At 37.8% G+C, this 18807-nt stretch overlaps 1 protein-coding gene across 1 annotated transcript in view; it reads left to right on the top strand.

Moving 5' to 3' along the window:
- Positions 1-16902, top strand: part of LOC143162383 (uncharacterized) — a 36275-nt gene extending 19373 nt beyond the window's left edge. Inside the window, exons 19-36 of the mRNA XM_076342667.1 lie at positions 43-114; positions 706-774; positions 2046-2117; positions 3006-3074; positions 3487-3555; positions 5571-5639; positions 6792-6860; positions 7528-7596; positions 9041-9109; positions 9802-9870; positions 10719-10799; positions 11618-11653; positions 12807-12843; positions 12969-13526; positions 14167-14408; positions 14998-15079; positions 15160-15249; positions 16676-16902. Of these exons, the coding sequence (XP_076198782.1) occupies positions 43-114; positions 706-774; positions 2046-2117; positions 3006-3074; positions 3487-3555; positions 5571-5639; positions 6792-6860; positions 7528-7596; positions 9041-9109; positions 9802-9870; positions 10719-10799; positions 11618-11653; positions 12807-12843; positions 12969-13526; positions 14167-14408; positions 14998-15079; positions 15160-15249; positions 16676-16887 (2034 nt within the window). The 3' untranslated portion in view covers positions 16888-16902. The remainder of the gene's footprint in view (positions 1-42; positions 115-705; positions 775-2045; positions 2118-3005; positions 3075-3486; positions 3556-5570; positions 5640-6791; positions 6861-7527; positions 7597-9040; positions 9110-9801; positions 9871-10718; positions 10800-11617; positions 11654-12806; positions 12844-12968; positions 13527-14166; positions 14409-14997; positions 15080-15159; positions 15250-16675) is intronic.
- Positions 16903-18807: the final 1905 nt, after the last annotated feature.

Here is an 18807-nt window from a genome sequence, read left to right as displayed (position 1 = left end):
AGTCTGCATTTAATAGAAGGACTTACTTTTTATTGGTGTCAGGGTGAGCCAGGCCCTTCAGGACTGGCAGGTCTGCCTGGTCTTCCAGGAGAAGATGGAGCTCCTGGACAAAAGGTTGGTTCATCTCTGTCTGCAGTCTACCTGCTTCCCTCCAAGCATTCCTACTGTTCTCCCTGTGCTGATACCGAAACCTAGAAGAGAGAGTGTTCATGGACAAGGGGAAAAGCAGCACATTTTTCAGTGAAAAACATTCTCTTTCAAGCGTACTTTTTTAGGGAAAACTTTTTCTTTTTTGGGGGGGGGTGGGGGGTTGTCTTATCTTGCTTACAGTTGTTGGCTTTTTTTAATCCACCCAATGCCCTGCAACTCAGAAGGGAAACCACTAAAATGGCTACAGGCAACCTTTCATAGCCTTCCGATCATGGTATTTTTCTAGAATCAGAAACCCCATCTATTTAAAGATATATACTCAGAGCGTTCAGCTATCTCTAAGGAAACATGCTACTTCGTGCATTCCACCCAGAGTTTTACAATGGTTGCTTCTGAATATGGGAAGAAAATCCTGGGCCCACTGACATCGGTGGGAGTTTTGCCATTGACTCTAAAAGGTCTATGATTTTAATGAGATTATTCAAGATATGCAAGTTGATCTTGCACCATGTCTATGCAGTACTCCGAAATACTGCTTTGATTTTTCTATTCCAGGGTGAACCAGGGTTACCTGGTCTTAGAGGTCCTGAAGGTGCTCCAGGGATTGGAATACAGGGGGAAAAGGTGAGAATTTCTTACTAAAGGTGACATTCAAAATTGTAATGTTCCAGGAATAGGTTTGTCAAAGCCTTCTCTTTCTTGGTATATTATAAGTAATGAAAAAATATACCTCAAGGAATAGGTTAATGAGTGCTTCTAAAAGTGGTTAACTGCAGAGTTTATTTCAGCCTCAGCCTAAAACAACAACTTTTAAAATAGTGAAGTTAATAAAAGACCATCCAGGACATCTTCTTCATAAATTTTTTTTGGAAATGACAGCACAACAGTTCAGTGGCTCACAATTTCCAGTACCTGTGATAGTATCTGGTCCAAGAAGTTCACAAAGACCTAACTGGGAATACTACTTCTCTTAGTAGGAATAACTGGGTCGATCTTTTAGGTTCTGGCTCTTGTACCAGTCTTCTGTACTGATTCACAGATGGAGAATTAATTGCGGTTTCTCATATCAGCATCTGTATCCTGTGAAATAAAGACACTGGAAATTGCTGGAATAGTTGTCCAAGACATTGGACAAGACATACAGAGATTAAATGTCACAATAGAAGATAAATAAAAATATTAAGTGTCACAATTGCACGAAGGTAGAAGGGCTAAAAGGCAGTGTAGGAAGGAAAATCAAGGCATCCACCATGTAGAGAATACATGCAGATGACATGATGCAGCAATAAAATTAATTACTGTATTGGAACTTTTTCAGGATGATTCTATACTCATAGCTGTTTCATTTTTGTTTTAATTATTACAGCCTAATAATATGCTTAAATAGCAGTTATCCCTTTACAAACTTTACACTATCTATTCTTAGCTTTTTCTGTCCAGAAGTATAAGCTGATCAATCAGAGAGGGCATCGTGGTCAATTGATTGGCCCTATTTGCCTTTGAATAAAAAAAAAAAGTACCTTTGAGTGAACTATCTTTTCCTGTTTTGATTATTTCTCTTAGTATCTTTTTCATGTAATTACTTAACTTGATTTTTGAGCTGCAAGGATGCAATCTTTAAGACTCCTTTTGGTTCTCATTTTTTTCACAGTATTCACTGGTAAGTCAGTTACTTTAATTTCAGATGAAATCTACGTAGTTTTAACTGTACAAATCCAAAACTGGACAATTACTGAGCAGAATTAACTGACTTGCCAATGAAGGCAATAGGAACAGCTCATGTGCACCCGCTACGAAATAGAACTTCACTATCTTTCACTGATATTTACAATTAATTTCAGTTAACACATTCTTAATATTATTTGGTATGTGTGATGTCTTCTCCATTTTTGTAGGGAGATCAAGGTCAGAGAGGAGTACGTGGATTAACAGGACCAACAGGAGTACCTGGACCTGCTGGAGCTAAAGTAGGTTTATTACCACGTTATGCGTGTAAAATAGCCCCCCAAAGCTGTGCTTTCATCTAGATCTCAGAAACAACCGTCCTGGAATGAACTTGCTTCTTAAAATATAATTAAAAAAAGAAGTTCAGCTAAGGCTTCTCTTAGCAAGATACACCATGATCCCTATAAACATCTAGAAGTATTTTTTTAAAATCTTTGCATTTACCATATTGCTTCCCTGTCAGTTTGGAAAAAGTTAAGGAACGCTAATACTGGTATTTTTATGCTGAAATATTTGGGAAGATAGTATGGTGTATGGCATATACAAGTGTGACAGGACTTCATTTTCCCTTACACTGACTTATGGCTGATATTCTTTTATGGATTTGGAGATTCTATTCAAATACTCAGTACTCACTGAAAGTGAGAGAAGGGCTACTCCAGGTTTCTCCTCCAGTTTCTTATTAAGTCTTTTGCTATTTATACACACAAGAGTATATATTTCCACATAAGAGGAAAAATAAAAAGGGGTAAACAAGTACACTGAAAGGACTATTTAAAAAAATCTACTCTAACAGAAAAATATACCTGTTACCAGTATACCTACACAGATGGGCAGGAAGTTTTGAGTGCTGGATGTGCTGGACCAAGTCTCGAATATACTAAGAAAGACATTTCTAATAACATATATTTGTTCAGTGACTGAGAAGAATCTCATTTCCATTGAGAAATCAGAACTGTGCTTGTTATCAGTTCTTCAAATAGTCAGATTTCACTTCATATAGAATATTAGAAATTCTAATAGAATTTTAATGGAATATTATAAATTGTTGCATAAATGTCTTCTCTATGAGATGCTCATGCTCACGTTCAGAAAAATCCATCATTTTTGCTCTCCTTCCTTCACTGCAGGGAGAGCCTGGTGCGCCAGGACGTCTTGGAATGCCAGGCCCTCCTGGAAGAGCTGTGCCTGGACCAAAGGTAACATCCACACTCCAGCTCCTAGTGCTTATAAACACAGGGTAAAAACTATGAAGTAGGCCATGCTGTTATTCATGTAAATAATTTCAGCCTTATGAGGTCAACTAAAACTTCTTTCCTATGGACAGAGTTATGGATTGTATCCAGTCTAGTTACCACCATGCCCTGGTATTAACTGTATGCCAGCTTGAGGTGTGGCCTACCTATGTTCATTTCTTTGTTTTGGATAACCTTGGATATCAAAATACTTTTCTTTCCTCTGCTTTTGGTGTTTAATGCTTGCAATAGCGATAAATAAAATTAGCTATTAGATTTAATATATATAAATTTGTATAACAGAAATCCAAAAACACAATCTGTGATTGGTGTTTAATAAAATACATAACTAGAGTATGTATTTTCTTCATTGCAGGGTGACATTGGGTTACCTGGTCTTGCTGGACCAATTGGAGAACCAGGTTTTGGGCTTCCTGGGGCAAAGGTAGCTCCTAAATTGGTAAACTAATTTCTGATAGAACTGTAAAATAAGGCAGGATTTCAGTGCAGCAACAGCAAATTGCCTAGGATGGCCAAGTGTTTCACAGTTCTTAACGTGTATGTCATACAGCACTGCTAGAGTGTAAGGATTTGCAGATCCAGAAAACCACAGATGGTCAATCTTCCAGACTCCATGAACGATAAGCTTTCACATGGCAGAGAACCAGGAGAAAAATGACTGGTTTTAATTGATGAGAAGTGAATACAGAGAGAACACCTGATTTATGTGCTTACAACAGCCTACCTGTTAAGCACAGTTAATTTTTCTCAGCCAGGCTCCTTTGCTTCATTCCTAATTTTGACACCAGGTAATCCACAGACTCCAAAAAGATCTCAGGACATGGGCCAAACTGGCAATGTGAGAAGATACGCCTTAAGCAGTGGAAGAAGAACATGAACAAGTAGCTAATCTCTAAGGACTTCTCTCTAGCACTTCTCTAGTATTGCCTATAGTGTTACCTAGATTCAACTTTTGTAAGCCACTCTTCGTTCCAGGGCTGATTTTGTCTGAACACCAAGAAACTTGGGACATATAAACCTGTGTTTCTCAAAATAAACCAGATCCCGCCCCCACCTTTTTTTTTACTTAGAGAATTTGACAGTACTTTTGAGTATAGCCCTTATCCCTTGTTCTTTGAGTGAACTGAACACAGTAAAAGAAGCATGAGAAACATGTAACAACCTCTATCCCTTTTTGATCAGTTAGTGGGTTTCAAGATCCTTAAATTTATTTTCATCAGGAGGAGATGATGATGATGGAATCACATACTTTTCTGGCACAGTCCAGTTAATTCAAAGAACTGCACGTTGTCCTATTTCTGGGAATCAAACAGGAATCAACCAACAGGAAGCAGGTCCTTTGCTCAGAGTTGCAAGTCCCTCTCCCTCAGCCTTGAGCCCCTGAAGCTCTTTCAATTGGGTGACACTGCATGTTTCTGTGACTATGTTCTTCACTTTTTGCTGTCTTTGTCAGTATTAGTGGTTTTGCTGTTGCTTCACTCTCAAACACACATCTGCACTAAGCTGTACAGGGTAAAACCTTTTACGGTCTCTTTTTTTTTAAATTATTTTTGCATGGGCCTTTGCTTGCCACAGTTACGCATGCCCATATTTTGTGTAGCTACAGGGACAAACACAATCTTGATCATCCATCCAGTTGTAACTGAGCAACTCACTGCACCATCCAGTATGGCTGGGAGGGTTAAAGTCCTCTTAGTTTCCCTGGTAAATCTGTTCCTGAGATAGTCCATGTGGATCCATGAAAGGAGCTTAATTGTACATCTCCGATAGGAAGCTCCTGTTATACTCAATAGCTTTAATGAGGTTCCACAGCATTATAGGAAAATACAATTCTGGAACAACAAAAACAGACACAACCTTGTGATAGAAAACAATGTTTTTAAATTGGCCACACAAACCACTGTTGTCCCCTGCCCTACATCCTTTGTCTCACCACACAAACATACAGCACATGCAGAAGCTATAGAGTTTTCCCAATGCTCTGCAGCAGGTTATCTATCTTCAATTATAAGAATTACATAAAGTAGCTACTGAGTAATTCAGTTCCCATGCTAGACTTTTGGCTGTCTGTCAATTTGGGCTCATTCCCCCAAAGTTGGAGTAATTGTAATCATGATAAAAATACAGGGAATGAAACTGAAGTCATTCCTTCTTATATGTACACCACAAATGACAAGAGACAGAGCTCTTGAAAAAGATTCAAATTAGTGACTTCGAAGTGAAAGGTCCTGTAAATCCTCAGCACTGTTAAATATTCCAGTTTTAGTCCAGGATTAATAACCTACAATAATCATTCACATAGTAAAATACATTAGCAGATAGGCAGACAGGTAAAATCAACTTACAGTATATTTGCCAAAGAAGTTTCACTTTCATGGAAAATTTCCTGCTAGCAATTGTACTGGCATTCACCTCAGCTGTTTTTCCTGCCTTCATCAGGGTGACCGAGGTCTTCCAGGACCCCCCGGGCCCTTTGGGCCAAAAGGAGATGGTTATCCCGGCCCACCTGTAAGTTTATAGACAATTTTTCGTATGTGAATTGGGAACAAATAGGTGCTACACCAAAATGATTAGCCTCCATGGCTGACATGCTAGGAAAGATTTGCTGGTCTAAAACCCTAAAAAGGCTCCTCAACTGTGGAAATGCATTTCAGCATAGAAGGAAAAAAAATCTCCCTCTGAAATAGTCCAAGACCTTCCATGTCCTCCACTCCTCCTGATTACACAATGTAACATATTCCAAGTGGGGCTTTTTTTTCCCTATAATATCACTGATGTTTCAATCAGTTCCCTCAATATCTTGATGTAGGATACTCTCTTCTGCACAACCATACAAAATTTATTCCCAAACAGGAGAATATAGCCCAGCTAAGCAGCTGTGTTTATATATACACGGGTGTAAATTCAGGGCAACACTACCTTCCAGAACCACTAAAAAAGCAACTACTGTCCAAAGAGCCAGAAGAGCAAACTGTCCTCAGTTCTGTTCATCAGGTTATTGAAGGTGTGGCAAAGAATTGGTTTATCTACTTTATAGCCCTTTGCAGAGGTCTTTACCGGTAGATATGACCAATCCCTGCAAAAAGGATACAAAGATAAAAGGCTCCTTCCTCTCCCTTCCTTGCAAATGTATAGAGCACTGGCCTCACGTACCTAGTCTCCTCAACAGGGTGCTCCACCAGCCCTGGCAGTTAACATGCCTGTGCAGTGAGGAAGTACCAGGAAGATTGCTGGCTTGAGTCAGGGAGTTTGCTGATATACTAGCATTTATCTGTGCTAAAGACAACAGTAAAAGTGCATGCAATTGCCACATTGAGGAATAAAAATTAATGAATGTCAAAATGGAAATTGGAATTCGATTTATAATACTTCCTGATATTTTTGTGCAATCCAATGCAGAACTGCCTCTGCACCTGCATCTCCGGATCAGACTCCTCTGTCTTCAAACACATGCAAGCCTCCCGCGTGACATGCAACACACATGCAAATGCCACTGACACCACTTCTGGCTTATCAGAGTAGAATTTAACCAATTGTAGACCACAGTGATCCCACTAAGAGACAATATATTCAAGATACTACAATATTAATATTAACAAAAGCATGTAGTCAATATAGCCGTAAATTAAATTAATATTCTGTCTGTGCATATAATTTCAGGGCTTGCCAGGCCTTCCTGGGATTCCTGGTGAACAAGGCCCAGATGGAGTTGGACTACCAGGACCCAAGGTACAGGCCTTAACTTCTAGAAAAGTAAATGCATGTGTGTACTCTACTTCATGCAGATAAAATTCCTACCCATAGGTCACAGTCAGAATACCTTTTTAATCCTGCTTTAACATACTTGTCAGTATATAAAAGGTAGATCCCATAGAAGATCTTCAAGCTTCACTTCAGAATTCATCCTGATGCTGATTGCAGGATTACTGGAATTATACAGGCAATTGAAGGATTGACTACAACTATTTAAATATGCTTAATGTCCCTTAAAAGGATGTACATCTTTTTTCCAAACCCCTAGCTGTCTGAAGGCACTGATAGGAAAAAAGCTAGAACAGTGCCAATGTGAACATAGAGTCTGATTCAACTGACAGGCAGCAAGCAAAAACTTTTTTTTTTGGTTTGGGGAACGTGGAGTTCATTTTATGATATGGGAATTGTAATTCCTGTGTAACTCTTGCATAATTGACTGTACACTGACGGTAGCCACTGCTTATCCCCAATAACTTTCTTGTCCTGCCTGCAGTATTCATGGATTAGCATTGTTTAGACTTGCACCATGCTGTTCAATAATTCTCCTCTCTTTGTCCCATTTGAGTACAAAGGATGCTGGGAACTCTAGAGATGAATTAAACTTTGCTATTCACTACTTATTTTTTAAAGTATCGACTTTCAGGGTGATCCCGGTAGTAGAGGACCAATTGGTCTCCCAGGTCCCCCAGGAGAAGGCCTGCCAGGACCAAAAGTAAGCCATTTAAACAATTATGTCTCCCATTGTCTATTTTCTAAAAAAAAAAAAAAGTGTAGTATAAAAATGTGTGATCATACATACACTTCTACATGTTTTCTGTCTTCACTCTTCACTAGAAACAACTAATCTGACAAATAAGATAACTAAGGAATACAGTGTCTTTATGTTGTAGAAAATAAAAAATGTTTCTCGTGACCAGCCATAAACCATGGCCTTCTTCCTATTGCATACAATAAATTATAAAGTGATAATCTTGCAGTGAAGATCAGTGACAAAACATTTAGCTCCTGCAGACATTAGCTGCAATTGAGTAGCAGAAATTTCTTCAGACCTAGCATTGGTCAGAATTAATGGCCTGGCAAGCACTTTATCATGTCTTGCCTATACTACTGTTACAGCTACAGGCATACTGTTGAGTTCTAGAATTAATTCCTCTTTTTTACTGTATAAAGTAAATCAATAATTATCCAATGACCAATATGATGACCAATCCCTGCAAAAAGGATTATTTGTGTAATTATAACAAAGGCCTGGAAATAATTGTAACTATAAAAAGCAATTTTCACTGTGAAACCTCCCAAATTGGAAACTCTTATGCTCCTACAGCTCAGCTTTAGAAGTCTATTAATACAAAAGAACTGTTTTAGAATGTAAATGTAAATGAACTGAACAAGGGCAAATGCAAAGATTTTGCAACATAATAATGTATTACCTGCACAATGTGGCTTATTGGTCCCGGAGATTCAGTTCACATTGGCATGAAGGCTAGGTCCAGAGCTAAGCAGTGGTGAAGCACTTCCCCAGCCAGTGCTAGTCCCAAGGACTGGCATGTGCACAGGATCCTTACAAAAGAGGAAACTGAGAATTTCATGCAGGGATACTGGAATAGCAATATAGGTATAAAATTAATATTTTACTATGTGGGTTTTGATTGCTTCCTATGAATAACATATGCAACTGAAACATTTTCTCTAGAGTTCTTTTAAAAACTAGCTTATGGCCTTTATAGCTTATAAAGTAGCAACAAGTGTTTATTTGCAATGCCACATTAGTATGTATGTCTATAGGTCTTACTGTGTAAACTTAGTGGTGATGAAAGATAACACAACAATAATAATCCTCTCTTAAATCTTAATTCAGTCCCCAATGTCCCACCAATACAATCCATCCTTCAATGCAATGTATATCTCTATCAGAAAGGTGATTCATGTTCAATGAGCATTAAGCCCCGCTGACTCCTTTGAAGTATAAACTGGATTTTAATAATCTGATAAAGGATAAAAAGAGTCTTTGTCAGCTAGAGCAATCTTATCCTCATTACTTAGAAAAACACATCAATTTGGTAGAGGATGGACAGCAAATTACATGGTGGTATAACAATTTATTGTGTATTTTTATTATGAATATTGTATTTAACATATGCAGGGTTTCTCTCTAGGGAACCGTAGGACGCCCAGGGCCACCTGGCTCTCTGGGACCTCCTGGTGAAGGTATTCAAGGAATTAAGGTAAAAAGACTCAGTGTCTTTAATATTTAACCTGTGTTGAGTGGTCAACCTGACCATCAGAGTGTTAAAGAGATTTCACATTGTTTCTTATATGAGGAGAGCCTCAGGCTAGAAAATGAGAAGGATAACATGAGCACCTACAAAGTATGTTCTGTCTCTAGTGCTGTAAATAAGCCCAAGGGTGTGTGTATTGAAGGAGAAGGAAGCAGAGGCATCTTTTATCAGTGAAAGATAGCCTTAAAAAATTAAAAATACCATTCCTTCTTCCCCAACTTTCATGCCCACAGAGACAGTCTGAAGTAGTTATATGAACTACCACCTATGGTAGAGAAAGAGTCTCCATCCTGAATCTATGTGTAATACTAATTTTTCCCTGTAATATGCACTTTTACCCAAAGTATAGATCAGATGAGACAGACTTAAAAGACAGAAATAAGAAAGGGGGAATGAGAAGGAATAAAATGGGATGGAAAGAGGGAACAGGAGAATTAGAACCAATAATGATCATGCGGTTTTTCAATATTATATATCTTTAGAGTAGACATACTGATGAAGTATTTGAGAAATATAAGCTAGCTACTACATTGTCTCAAGAAAAAAAAAATGCAGTTTGAAACACTCTTTGAACATTTAAAATTAATGCATGATGAATGATTACAAAGGGTTAATATCACTACCTGGATTATCATTAGGGGGAACAAGGAATTCAAGGAATGCCAGGACCACGAGGCCCCCCTGGAGAAGGGCTTTTGGGACAAAAGGTATGATATCTAAATCAGAGATAATGTCCTAGACCAAAGCCAACATACTGAAAATGCTCATTACAGTCAGCTCTCATTGAAGGCATATGAATTCTGTGAAAAAAGAATGGGGACTTGGGAAAACCCCAGTCATTCACGGTGATGGTTCTAATATTTTCTAGCAGCATCTCTTTCAGTGTTGCTTATTTTAATATCATATGAGGCTTATCTTCTACTGCAATTAGAAGAAGTATAGATATTAGATTTAATATCACTGCCTTTCTTTTACCCACCCACTATGCAAAATTTGGGGACTACATCAATGCTAAGAAAAAGAGAAATGTGGGTTGGAATCAGTTTTTGGATGTGGCCACATCGGCTCAGAGGCTGTACAAAGTCCCATAGCCTACTAAAAATTAAACCAGGAGGCACTAATTCAGCTGTTTGCTATTCCAAAAACACCTTTTCTGAGCCAAAAGGTTTCTCGGAGTGATATTCCCATTATTCATTGCAACCACGTCCTTGCCTCTCTTCTCAATTTCCCTACTGTTATCTTATTTTTCTCAGACACAGACAATAATTTCCATCATGCAATATCCCATGAAACTCCTCTGTCTGCATGTACTTGTTTGAGATGCTTCATTGTTCAAACTGCTTCAGCTATTTTTTCCCATAAAAATGCTTAGCCAATACTACAAGTTATTAACGAAATTCACAAATACCAATTGATTTAAATGATCTCTAACAAAGATTTCTAACTCATGTCAGAAGCTGAAGGTGAATTCGACAAAGGCAGCTAGAAAGAAATGTGAAAAGTGTAATAAAAACTGACTTACACTTTCTGTCTGCTTACCAACATGGTTTTAAAGGGAGATCGAGGAGCTACAGGTGAAAAGGGGAAAAAAGGAGAAAAAGGTGATGTGGGTGACCCTGGTTTATCTGGAGAACCTGTGAGTAACTCAGGTTTATCATGTCTGTTTTCTTAAACTGCTTAAAAATAAAGCTGGGTTGTGTGTTCTTCTTGCTGTTTAACTACATATAATCTGAAATACTTAAGAAACTGAAACTATGAAAACCTTTAAAAGCATAAAGAAGACATTTCCGTGCTGAATATCCTACTTCCCACAGATGTGGTTTCTTTCTTAAGGCAGTGAAAGACAGTTGCCGTCTTTTAAGACAAAACTATGCAATTCTATTCTATGGCTACCAACTGTAGCTCAGACTTTCCCTCAAAGCTGATGAACAGATGGAAGGGAGGCAAAATGGTAACTTCTGCTGATGGGCAGGTCCCCAAAAGCTGGAAAGCAAAATGTGGTGCCCTTCTATTCTGACATTTGCATGCTATTAAGTAGGGATACATAAACACTATTGCCGTTCTTGCCCTGACACTGGCCTGATTAGACTCACACATGATGAAGCAGAATTCTGATCATTCCAGGGTGTCAGGCAGGTATACAGTCTCTTGAGAAAGGAAACAAACACAACATGGTAGACAGGAAAATTTTGCACAGATTCTCCCTTTCTAATATAAACTGACAATCAGTGATCCAGTGGGAGACTTGAGGTCATCCAGTTCCCATAAAAACCTCACCACCTTAGGAGGTTGTAGATACTGCATGCACAAGGTAATATCACAAGAACACTACTTTTTCGAGCCAAAGTTCTTATTGGCCAAATATTATTCTAATAATGGTATTGATGAAGCCATATTCTGAATTACAATGTCACTAACTAACTGCAGTAGCTTAATTAACAATCACTGTTACAGGGCAAAACTGGACCAAAGGGAGAGCAAGGCCTAACAGTAAGCAAATTCCATTATTTAAATCCCATTACGGCAAGATATAAACAATACAAGATACTATCAGATGAAATGTATCCTATGTTAATTATTTTGGAAAGAGCTTTCTGACTAGAAGTGGTCTCAGTAACAATATAGAAAGAAACCACGCAAAGGTTTCTGACTTTTTCTCATCTACTTCATGCTGAAATGGAATTTAAAGTTCCTGGTGATTTTAGGTATTTTTCTGCTACGTGTTCTTTTACAGTTAGTGTTAGATGACCCAGGTATGTACCTGCTGCAGGGAAGTTTTTTTTAAAGTATTTAAGAGTCTAAAGAGCAAAGATCTTCAAATCTGTCATGGTCTATCATGCTATAAACTTAATTACATTTCTGCTAAGCCTGAACTGCACTAGACCCAAATTCAGTAAAGCGTGTCAGTGAGTATATAAATACTACTGAGGTTTATGATGGAAGCTGAGCAGCAGTAGCAAAAGGTTGTATCTGAAAGACTGTCTCAATGCCAAATGAGTCCTGTCACGCACTTCAAAAAATGTAACAAATGATTGCTCTAATAATGAGAAACACTTTGCTTGCATGTCACGGAAGCTATCACTTCTCTCAACAGACAGCTCTGAAGGCAGCAGCTTTTTTTTTTTCCTGCTGAAAGCTGAGTGATAACAGTGGGCCAGGTACACTAGGGTTCACAAATCCCAATTCCATTCTGTGTTGGCGCTCTCTGTCATATGCCAGCTCACTACAAGCAATACGCTTCCTGAAGTTGGGTCTATTTCTCCACTCCCAATACATTTAAAAGGGACATCCATATTATTCAGATGGTAAAATATGAATGGGTTTTGACTTCAGGCATTAATGAGAACCAAATCATCACAAAACATTCTTTACAATAACAGTAGTTAATTGTTTTAGATAGAGGTGTTACTGTATTGTCAAGTTAATAATTCTTACATGCCATATAAAATAGTTAATTGTAAAATGTGGGACTCATTCCACGCTTGAAAGGTCAGGTTTGAAAGTTAAACAGTAAGATTTTTCTTAAGTCCCTGTAGGACACAGATATTCGTTATAAACAAAGTGTTTGGTAGCGTCAATATTATGCCTTATTTGAAAGAGGCAAATTGCAAAATATTTTTATATTTATTTTTTTCATCTCCAGAGAGAAGATATAATTAAATTAATTAAAGAGATATGTGGTAAGTACTCAGGAAATCTTTAATTTCAGATTCTATTTTTTCTTCATTACATTTACATTCTTCTCCTTTCCAAAAGGATACCAAGTCAAGTCATCATGATCTGTTTTTTTATTTTTCCTTTGCAGGTTGCGGTATTAAATGTAAGGAAATTCCTATGGAGCTTGTATTTGTGATTGACAGCTCTGAGAGTGTGGGACCAGAAAATTTTGAGATTATCAAAGACTTTGTAACCGCTTTAGTAGACAGAGTAACCGTAGGCAGAAATGCTACCAGAATTGGCCTTGTGTTATACAGTTTAGAAGTTCAGCTAGAATTTGGTCTCAACAAGTATACAACTCAACAGGATGTTAAGCAAGCAGTTAGAAAAATGCAATACATGGGAGAAGGCACTTACACAGGAACTGCTATCCGTAAAGCAACCCAGGAAGGATTTTTTGGTGCTCGAACGGGAGTGCGAAAAGTAGCTATTGTGCTAACAGATGGCCAAGCAGACAAGAGAGAAGCTGTAAAACTAGATATTGTTGTTCGAGAGGCTCATGCAGCAAACATCGAAATGTACGCAATAGGAATTGTAAATACTTCAGATCCAACACAGGTTGAGTTTGTGCGTGAACTAAATCTGATTGCTTCAGATCCAGACGGAGAACACATGTATCTCATTGATGACTTTAATACCCTTCCAGGTGCGTTCATTGCAGTTTTATTCTGCATTGTATCTGATGCTTCTCAGAACAGGGCCGGGGGGGGGCAAAGCATTATCTTTGTGGATATGTTATGTTTTGATGCTGATCAGGATTAGTTACAAGGTGCAAAGTAATAGGAACCTAGAGATACAGATTCCCTTCTTTTAAGGAGTCACGTTATAGGGCAGTGATTCATCACGCTAACAGGGGATGTCACCTACAGTGTAGGAAAACAGCTGCTTAAACTCTAGCTTTCTAAGCTGTAAATCTGCTGGACTGGAAACCAGAATCAAACTCACTGCTGTAAATTCTACTTACTCATTTTCATTGGGAAATAACTCATTTTCATTGGGTTATTCACATGAGTAACGTAAGCAGTTATTTTCCTGCTACCAACTAGTAGTTGTTACTAAGCTCAGATGAACACCTTTAAGTGAGTTCATTGTATTCTATACCATGTAGAGGACTTACGGGCTGGCAAATTTGTGACAAATAAAAGCCATAGTCCAGACAAACTGGAATAATCTTTAGATGCATATAAATAATTCAAAGGAGTACTGGATTACATGTAAATAATCCAAATTCAAAAAATACATTGAATTTCTCAGTATGATGAGTTTTTTTACTTTTTTTTAAACAGCTCTGGAGTCCAAATTAGTCAACCAATTTTGTGAAGATGAACATGGTACCTTAATATACAACCGTAATGGAAATGGTGCAAGCATAAGTGGACCATCTCTCCATTCAGTGTCTTCAAGTTCTTTACATTACATACTTCAGAACAACAATGTTAATAGCCAATCACTTTCAGCACAGACAGCTGGAGTATCTACAGTAGAAAGTCCTCTGAGTCTTGGCGATCTTCCTCAACCATTAGCTCCGGTATGAAAATTCAGCAGGCTTTAATGAGCAAAAGTTTTATATATGTATCCTTCTCTGTTGCCTGATGTAATATGTAACTTTCCCCCTACTTTTCTACAGGACAGGTACTGTAATAGCTCCTTTAAGTTGGTATGCTCAGAGCTGGTTGTTCCGAGTAAGAGTTCTGATGTGGCATGCAGGCAGTTATCTAATGGCTATAATTTATTCCTGATACTGTTACAAGGATTATTATTCCTGTGTTTAATACAGTAATATTTGTGCCACAGTGTGAAACATAATGTTATTAAAATGCAATTACACTGTAATAATTAAGTCTAAGAATAGTAATTAAACTCAATTGTAGTCTATATTTTTAAGTTTATAAATAAAATTCTGTAAAGGTCAACTAAAAAAAAATATATGCCAGGTTTAGGATTGACAACCCTCCTAGTTAACCAACGAGGTGAGGTTAAAATCCTGATTCTTAACGCTGAAGTCAGGGTAAATAGGAAGGAAAAACATTAGAAAACCTCTGAGTGATGAAGGGCTTGTTCATTTTGAGACACTTCACAATATCTGAAAAACAAAGAAAATCAAATGCTTATTTCAGACCAAAGCACCTCCTGTGGCAGTATATGAAGCGGAACAAGAGGAAAAGGAACACTCATCCTTGCTAACAGTGGACACTAGAGGTATTTTTATCATCAATCATTTCTTCATTTTTGGCTGATCAAAAAAATCAATGTCTCATTCTGCTTCTTTTCACCTGCAGCTGTGGTACCATTATTGCCATCTAAACCATCATCATCAGACAAAGTGATGACATCATCTCTTTCAACTGCAGGGCTCACACCAAGACCAGGTTATAGATCGTAACTAGTTTTTCATTTTGTTCCCTCTTATCCTGATACTAACTTTTCCTAAGGCTTTAAATCAGCATAATTTTGTTCCACCCTCTGAAGATTTCGTGAGCCCATGCTGTGGAAGAGAATTCATTTCAGGATTTTATAATAGATCCTAGTTGCAGTTCTTGTCCAGCCTGTTCACCAGTTCTTGTCTTCCCAAATTCCAAATCCCACCGCTCCACTTACAGCAGAAGCAAGGTCAGCTATAACCTGAGACAGAGCTCATAAATGACATCAAGAGAAGCTAGCTGAGGTGGGTCAGTGAGCAGGTAATTCATCAGCCGAGAAGGAGCAGTCTGTAGAGATGGGAAGCTTCATTAAAGACAGAGAAGATAATGATTTCAGAATTGGACGGAAAACAGATTTCTCCTTCAGAGAAGAAATAGGAAAAAACGGTGTTTAGTCATTTGAAGGAAAGTATAGTAATTAGCTGACTGCTCAAAGGATTGATTCTTTTTATATGAAATGTCCAAATGTATTCTGTTCATCATTTGGGGGATTCACACTTTTGAGTTCCAGTAATAGTGTATTATGATGGGAGCAACAGAAGAGAGCAATAGAAACATGTTCCCATGCTCCCTGGGAACATGGACATGCCTATTATTCTGTCTGTGGCAATAACTTTTTTTTTTTTAAAGTGTCAAGATACTAATTGCCGAAGACAGAATATTGATGTCACAACATTAAACTTGAAGGAAAAGTATTTTCTATCTCATGGTATTATTACAGTGAGTGAGACTAGATTAGTATGTCACAGTCCTCTAATGCATATCTGTAGGAATCATTAGACCAACAAGCTTTACGTTCAAACTTAACTAGTATGTACATAATTACTACCATTGTATTAGGTAAGTAGCACAAATATCTTACAAAAGAAAGACTAAAGTTTTATATTCTTCTCACTATTCTAATGCCTTTTCTCCCACACCACAAAGAGAACTAATGTACTGAAGCAATGTACTGCAGAAGGATCATAGTCATACTTGTGGTTCGAAAACAGCAGATACAACTAGCTTACAGCTCTTTGGCTTACAATTTTGGGTTGCTCACAAGACTGGTTGCCGATAATTAAATTTCAAAAATTAGATTTCAAAATTATAAGATTCATATTGTTTGTTCTTCTTGTACGTGGAGCCATAATACTATTATTTCTGGAGTTACTAGAACCATGCCAGTAAAGGAACAGTTTACTTGACCTACTAAGATGCACTTTTAACTTGCCTTCAATGCTAACATCTTTAGAAGTAAAAATGAATCTTAAACTGCTGTATAACATTAGCAGAAAAAATTAAAATAAAACCAGAGTTTGAAAGTTAAAATCTATGCAATACAATTGTCTTTTACAAACTGAATTGTTTCTGTTCCTTTTTTTCTTTATTTTAGAAAGTATCCTGGACCTCCAGTGCAAGTTAAGGCTGGATCAAGGGCCATGCCGTGTTTATATCATAAAATGGTATTACGATAAACAAGCCAATGCTTGTGCTCAGTTTTGGTATGGTGGCTGCGATGGAAATGCAAATCGCTTTGAGAGTGAAGAGGAATGTAGAGAGGCTTGTGTATTTTTTTCTGGAGGTAGGAATTTGTTTCTGTATTAATAACGAGCAAGTTGAAGCTACTGATTGTTTGGGTTTGTTATCAAGTATCCAGCATGGTATGTAAAACCAAACCCACTAATTTAAAGAATGTTACCATTATGAAGTCATATGCTCACTAATTAAAAAAATGTCTACCTATGCAAGCTCACTTTAATTTTTTTTGCATATATTGTATGATGTAGTCCTTATGTAACAAAATAGCAATGTTTCAGCAGTATCAAGAGCACAAAACTTCCTTTTTACTAAGATATAGTAAGACTAGTATAGCATTTGCCATAGTAATTGCCCTTCCTTCACCTAGATCTTTAAATACTACCATTGTACAATCACTAACTATACCTCATTTTAAATTATATATATGGCTTTGGAAAGCAATCTTTCGTCATTAAAATTATGTAATTTCTTTTCTTTCTGTTACAGAAATCTGATATTTGGCATGGATTCTGCAATGAAGACTTCACTTTTTTTAAGTGAAAGTGTTCCCACAAATCCTGTTTTAATATTTCAAGCAAATCCTATTTTAATATTTCAAGCATAAAATATCAATTTCCAAATTACATGCAGAGTACTACTCAGTACAGATAAATACAGCAAAAGCATCAACTTGTGGCCTATGTGCTCTCTGGGTCACAAGACAAGAGAGGTGGCTCAGCCACCCACCTTTCCCAACCACATCAGTTATATTTAGTCCTTTTTTCTGTAAACTTTCCTCAGTTTCTATTAGCTAGCAAGATACATGACAAATGCAGTTAGAACACATCCACATTTATAGCAGTGACTACACCAATAGCTGGCATCACTAAATTAGGTTAGTTCATGTCTGAAGTGGTCCTTGACATGTGTTTCTCTTCTGAAAGCCAAGTCTAATTTTTAAATGCATTTTAGTATTTTCATCTTTCTTAAAAAACTTTTTAAACTTATGTTCAAAACATCAAACGCAGCATAGAGTTTATTCTTTATTGCCAGTCACTGCCATATTGCTTTTTAGATTTACGTCTGCCTGTGTATGATGTATTTCCTATTACTTGACTTATATACTTAAAAGCTTGTTTCTAATAAAACATTTCTGGTTTTACTGCCAGGACAGAGAATGGATAACGGTACCTTTACAGGACTAAAAACTTACCTCACAGCTAAATTACACTTACTGTGTAATGTGCTCCTGATGATGTAACTGGATTTCTGCCACAGCCCTTAACAAGACTGAACGTCTCAGATTAGGCACTCCTGCATATGAAACCCGATGATCATTTTTGGTTGGGTTTGTGGGTTGTTTTCCTGAACAAATGGTAAGTCTGGCAGATGAACAAAAAATGGAATTTGGCCTCAAGCCAAACACGCGCTACCCTTCCTACTTCAAGAGCCCCCGGCCGCACTCCCGCCGGGGCCGCAGCAGAACCCCGCCTGGGCGCGGAGGCACGCCGCTCCCCCTGCCAGCGCGGGAGGATGCAGGGCGGAGGGAGAGGAGGAGGAGGGACGGGTAGCGCCGACAATGTTTTTTACTTCATCAAGTTTGTATCGTCTTCCAGGTGGGTCGCAACGGGCTCCTCACCAATTCAGGGACCAGCTCCAGGGAAGCAGCTGTCAAAGGACAAGTTTCTTCCTATGATTCTTAAGAGTATTTTTTTATTTGGTAGGATACTGCAATTAAAATTTGGCTAGATACAATTCTCAAGTTATTCCAAATTAAAAATACGATACATCCCATCTAGTTTAAAAAAAAAAAAACAAAACAAAAACCACAGGACTTAGAGCTGTAATTTACAGAGTAAGCGAGGGTTTCACAGGTTTTAGGTTTACCGACTGCACAGGGGTTTGGTTTAACGAGCGTCCACGGCAATACAGATGTTACCTTCTACCAAACAAAACTAAGACGCGAAGAAAAGCTGCAACTACTACACGTTCCAACTGCTCAGAGCA

Source organism: Aptenodytes patagonicus, chromosome 6 (genome assembly GCF_965638725.1).
Source record: "Aptenodytes patagonicus chromosome 6, bAptPat1.pri.cur, whole genome shotgun sequence".
Taxonomy (NCBI): Eukaryota; Metazoa; Chordata; class Aves; order Sphenisciformes; family Spheniscidae; genus Aptenodytes; species Aptenodytes patagonicus.
The sequence above is the reverse complement of the archived record's forward strand: the minus strand, read 5'-3'. Positions and strand labels throughout refer to the sequence as shown.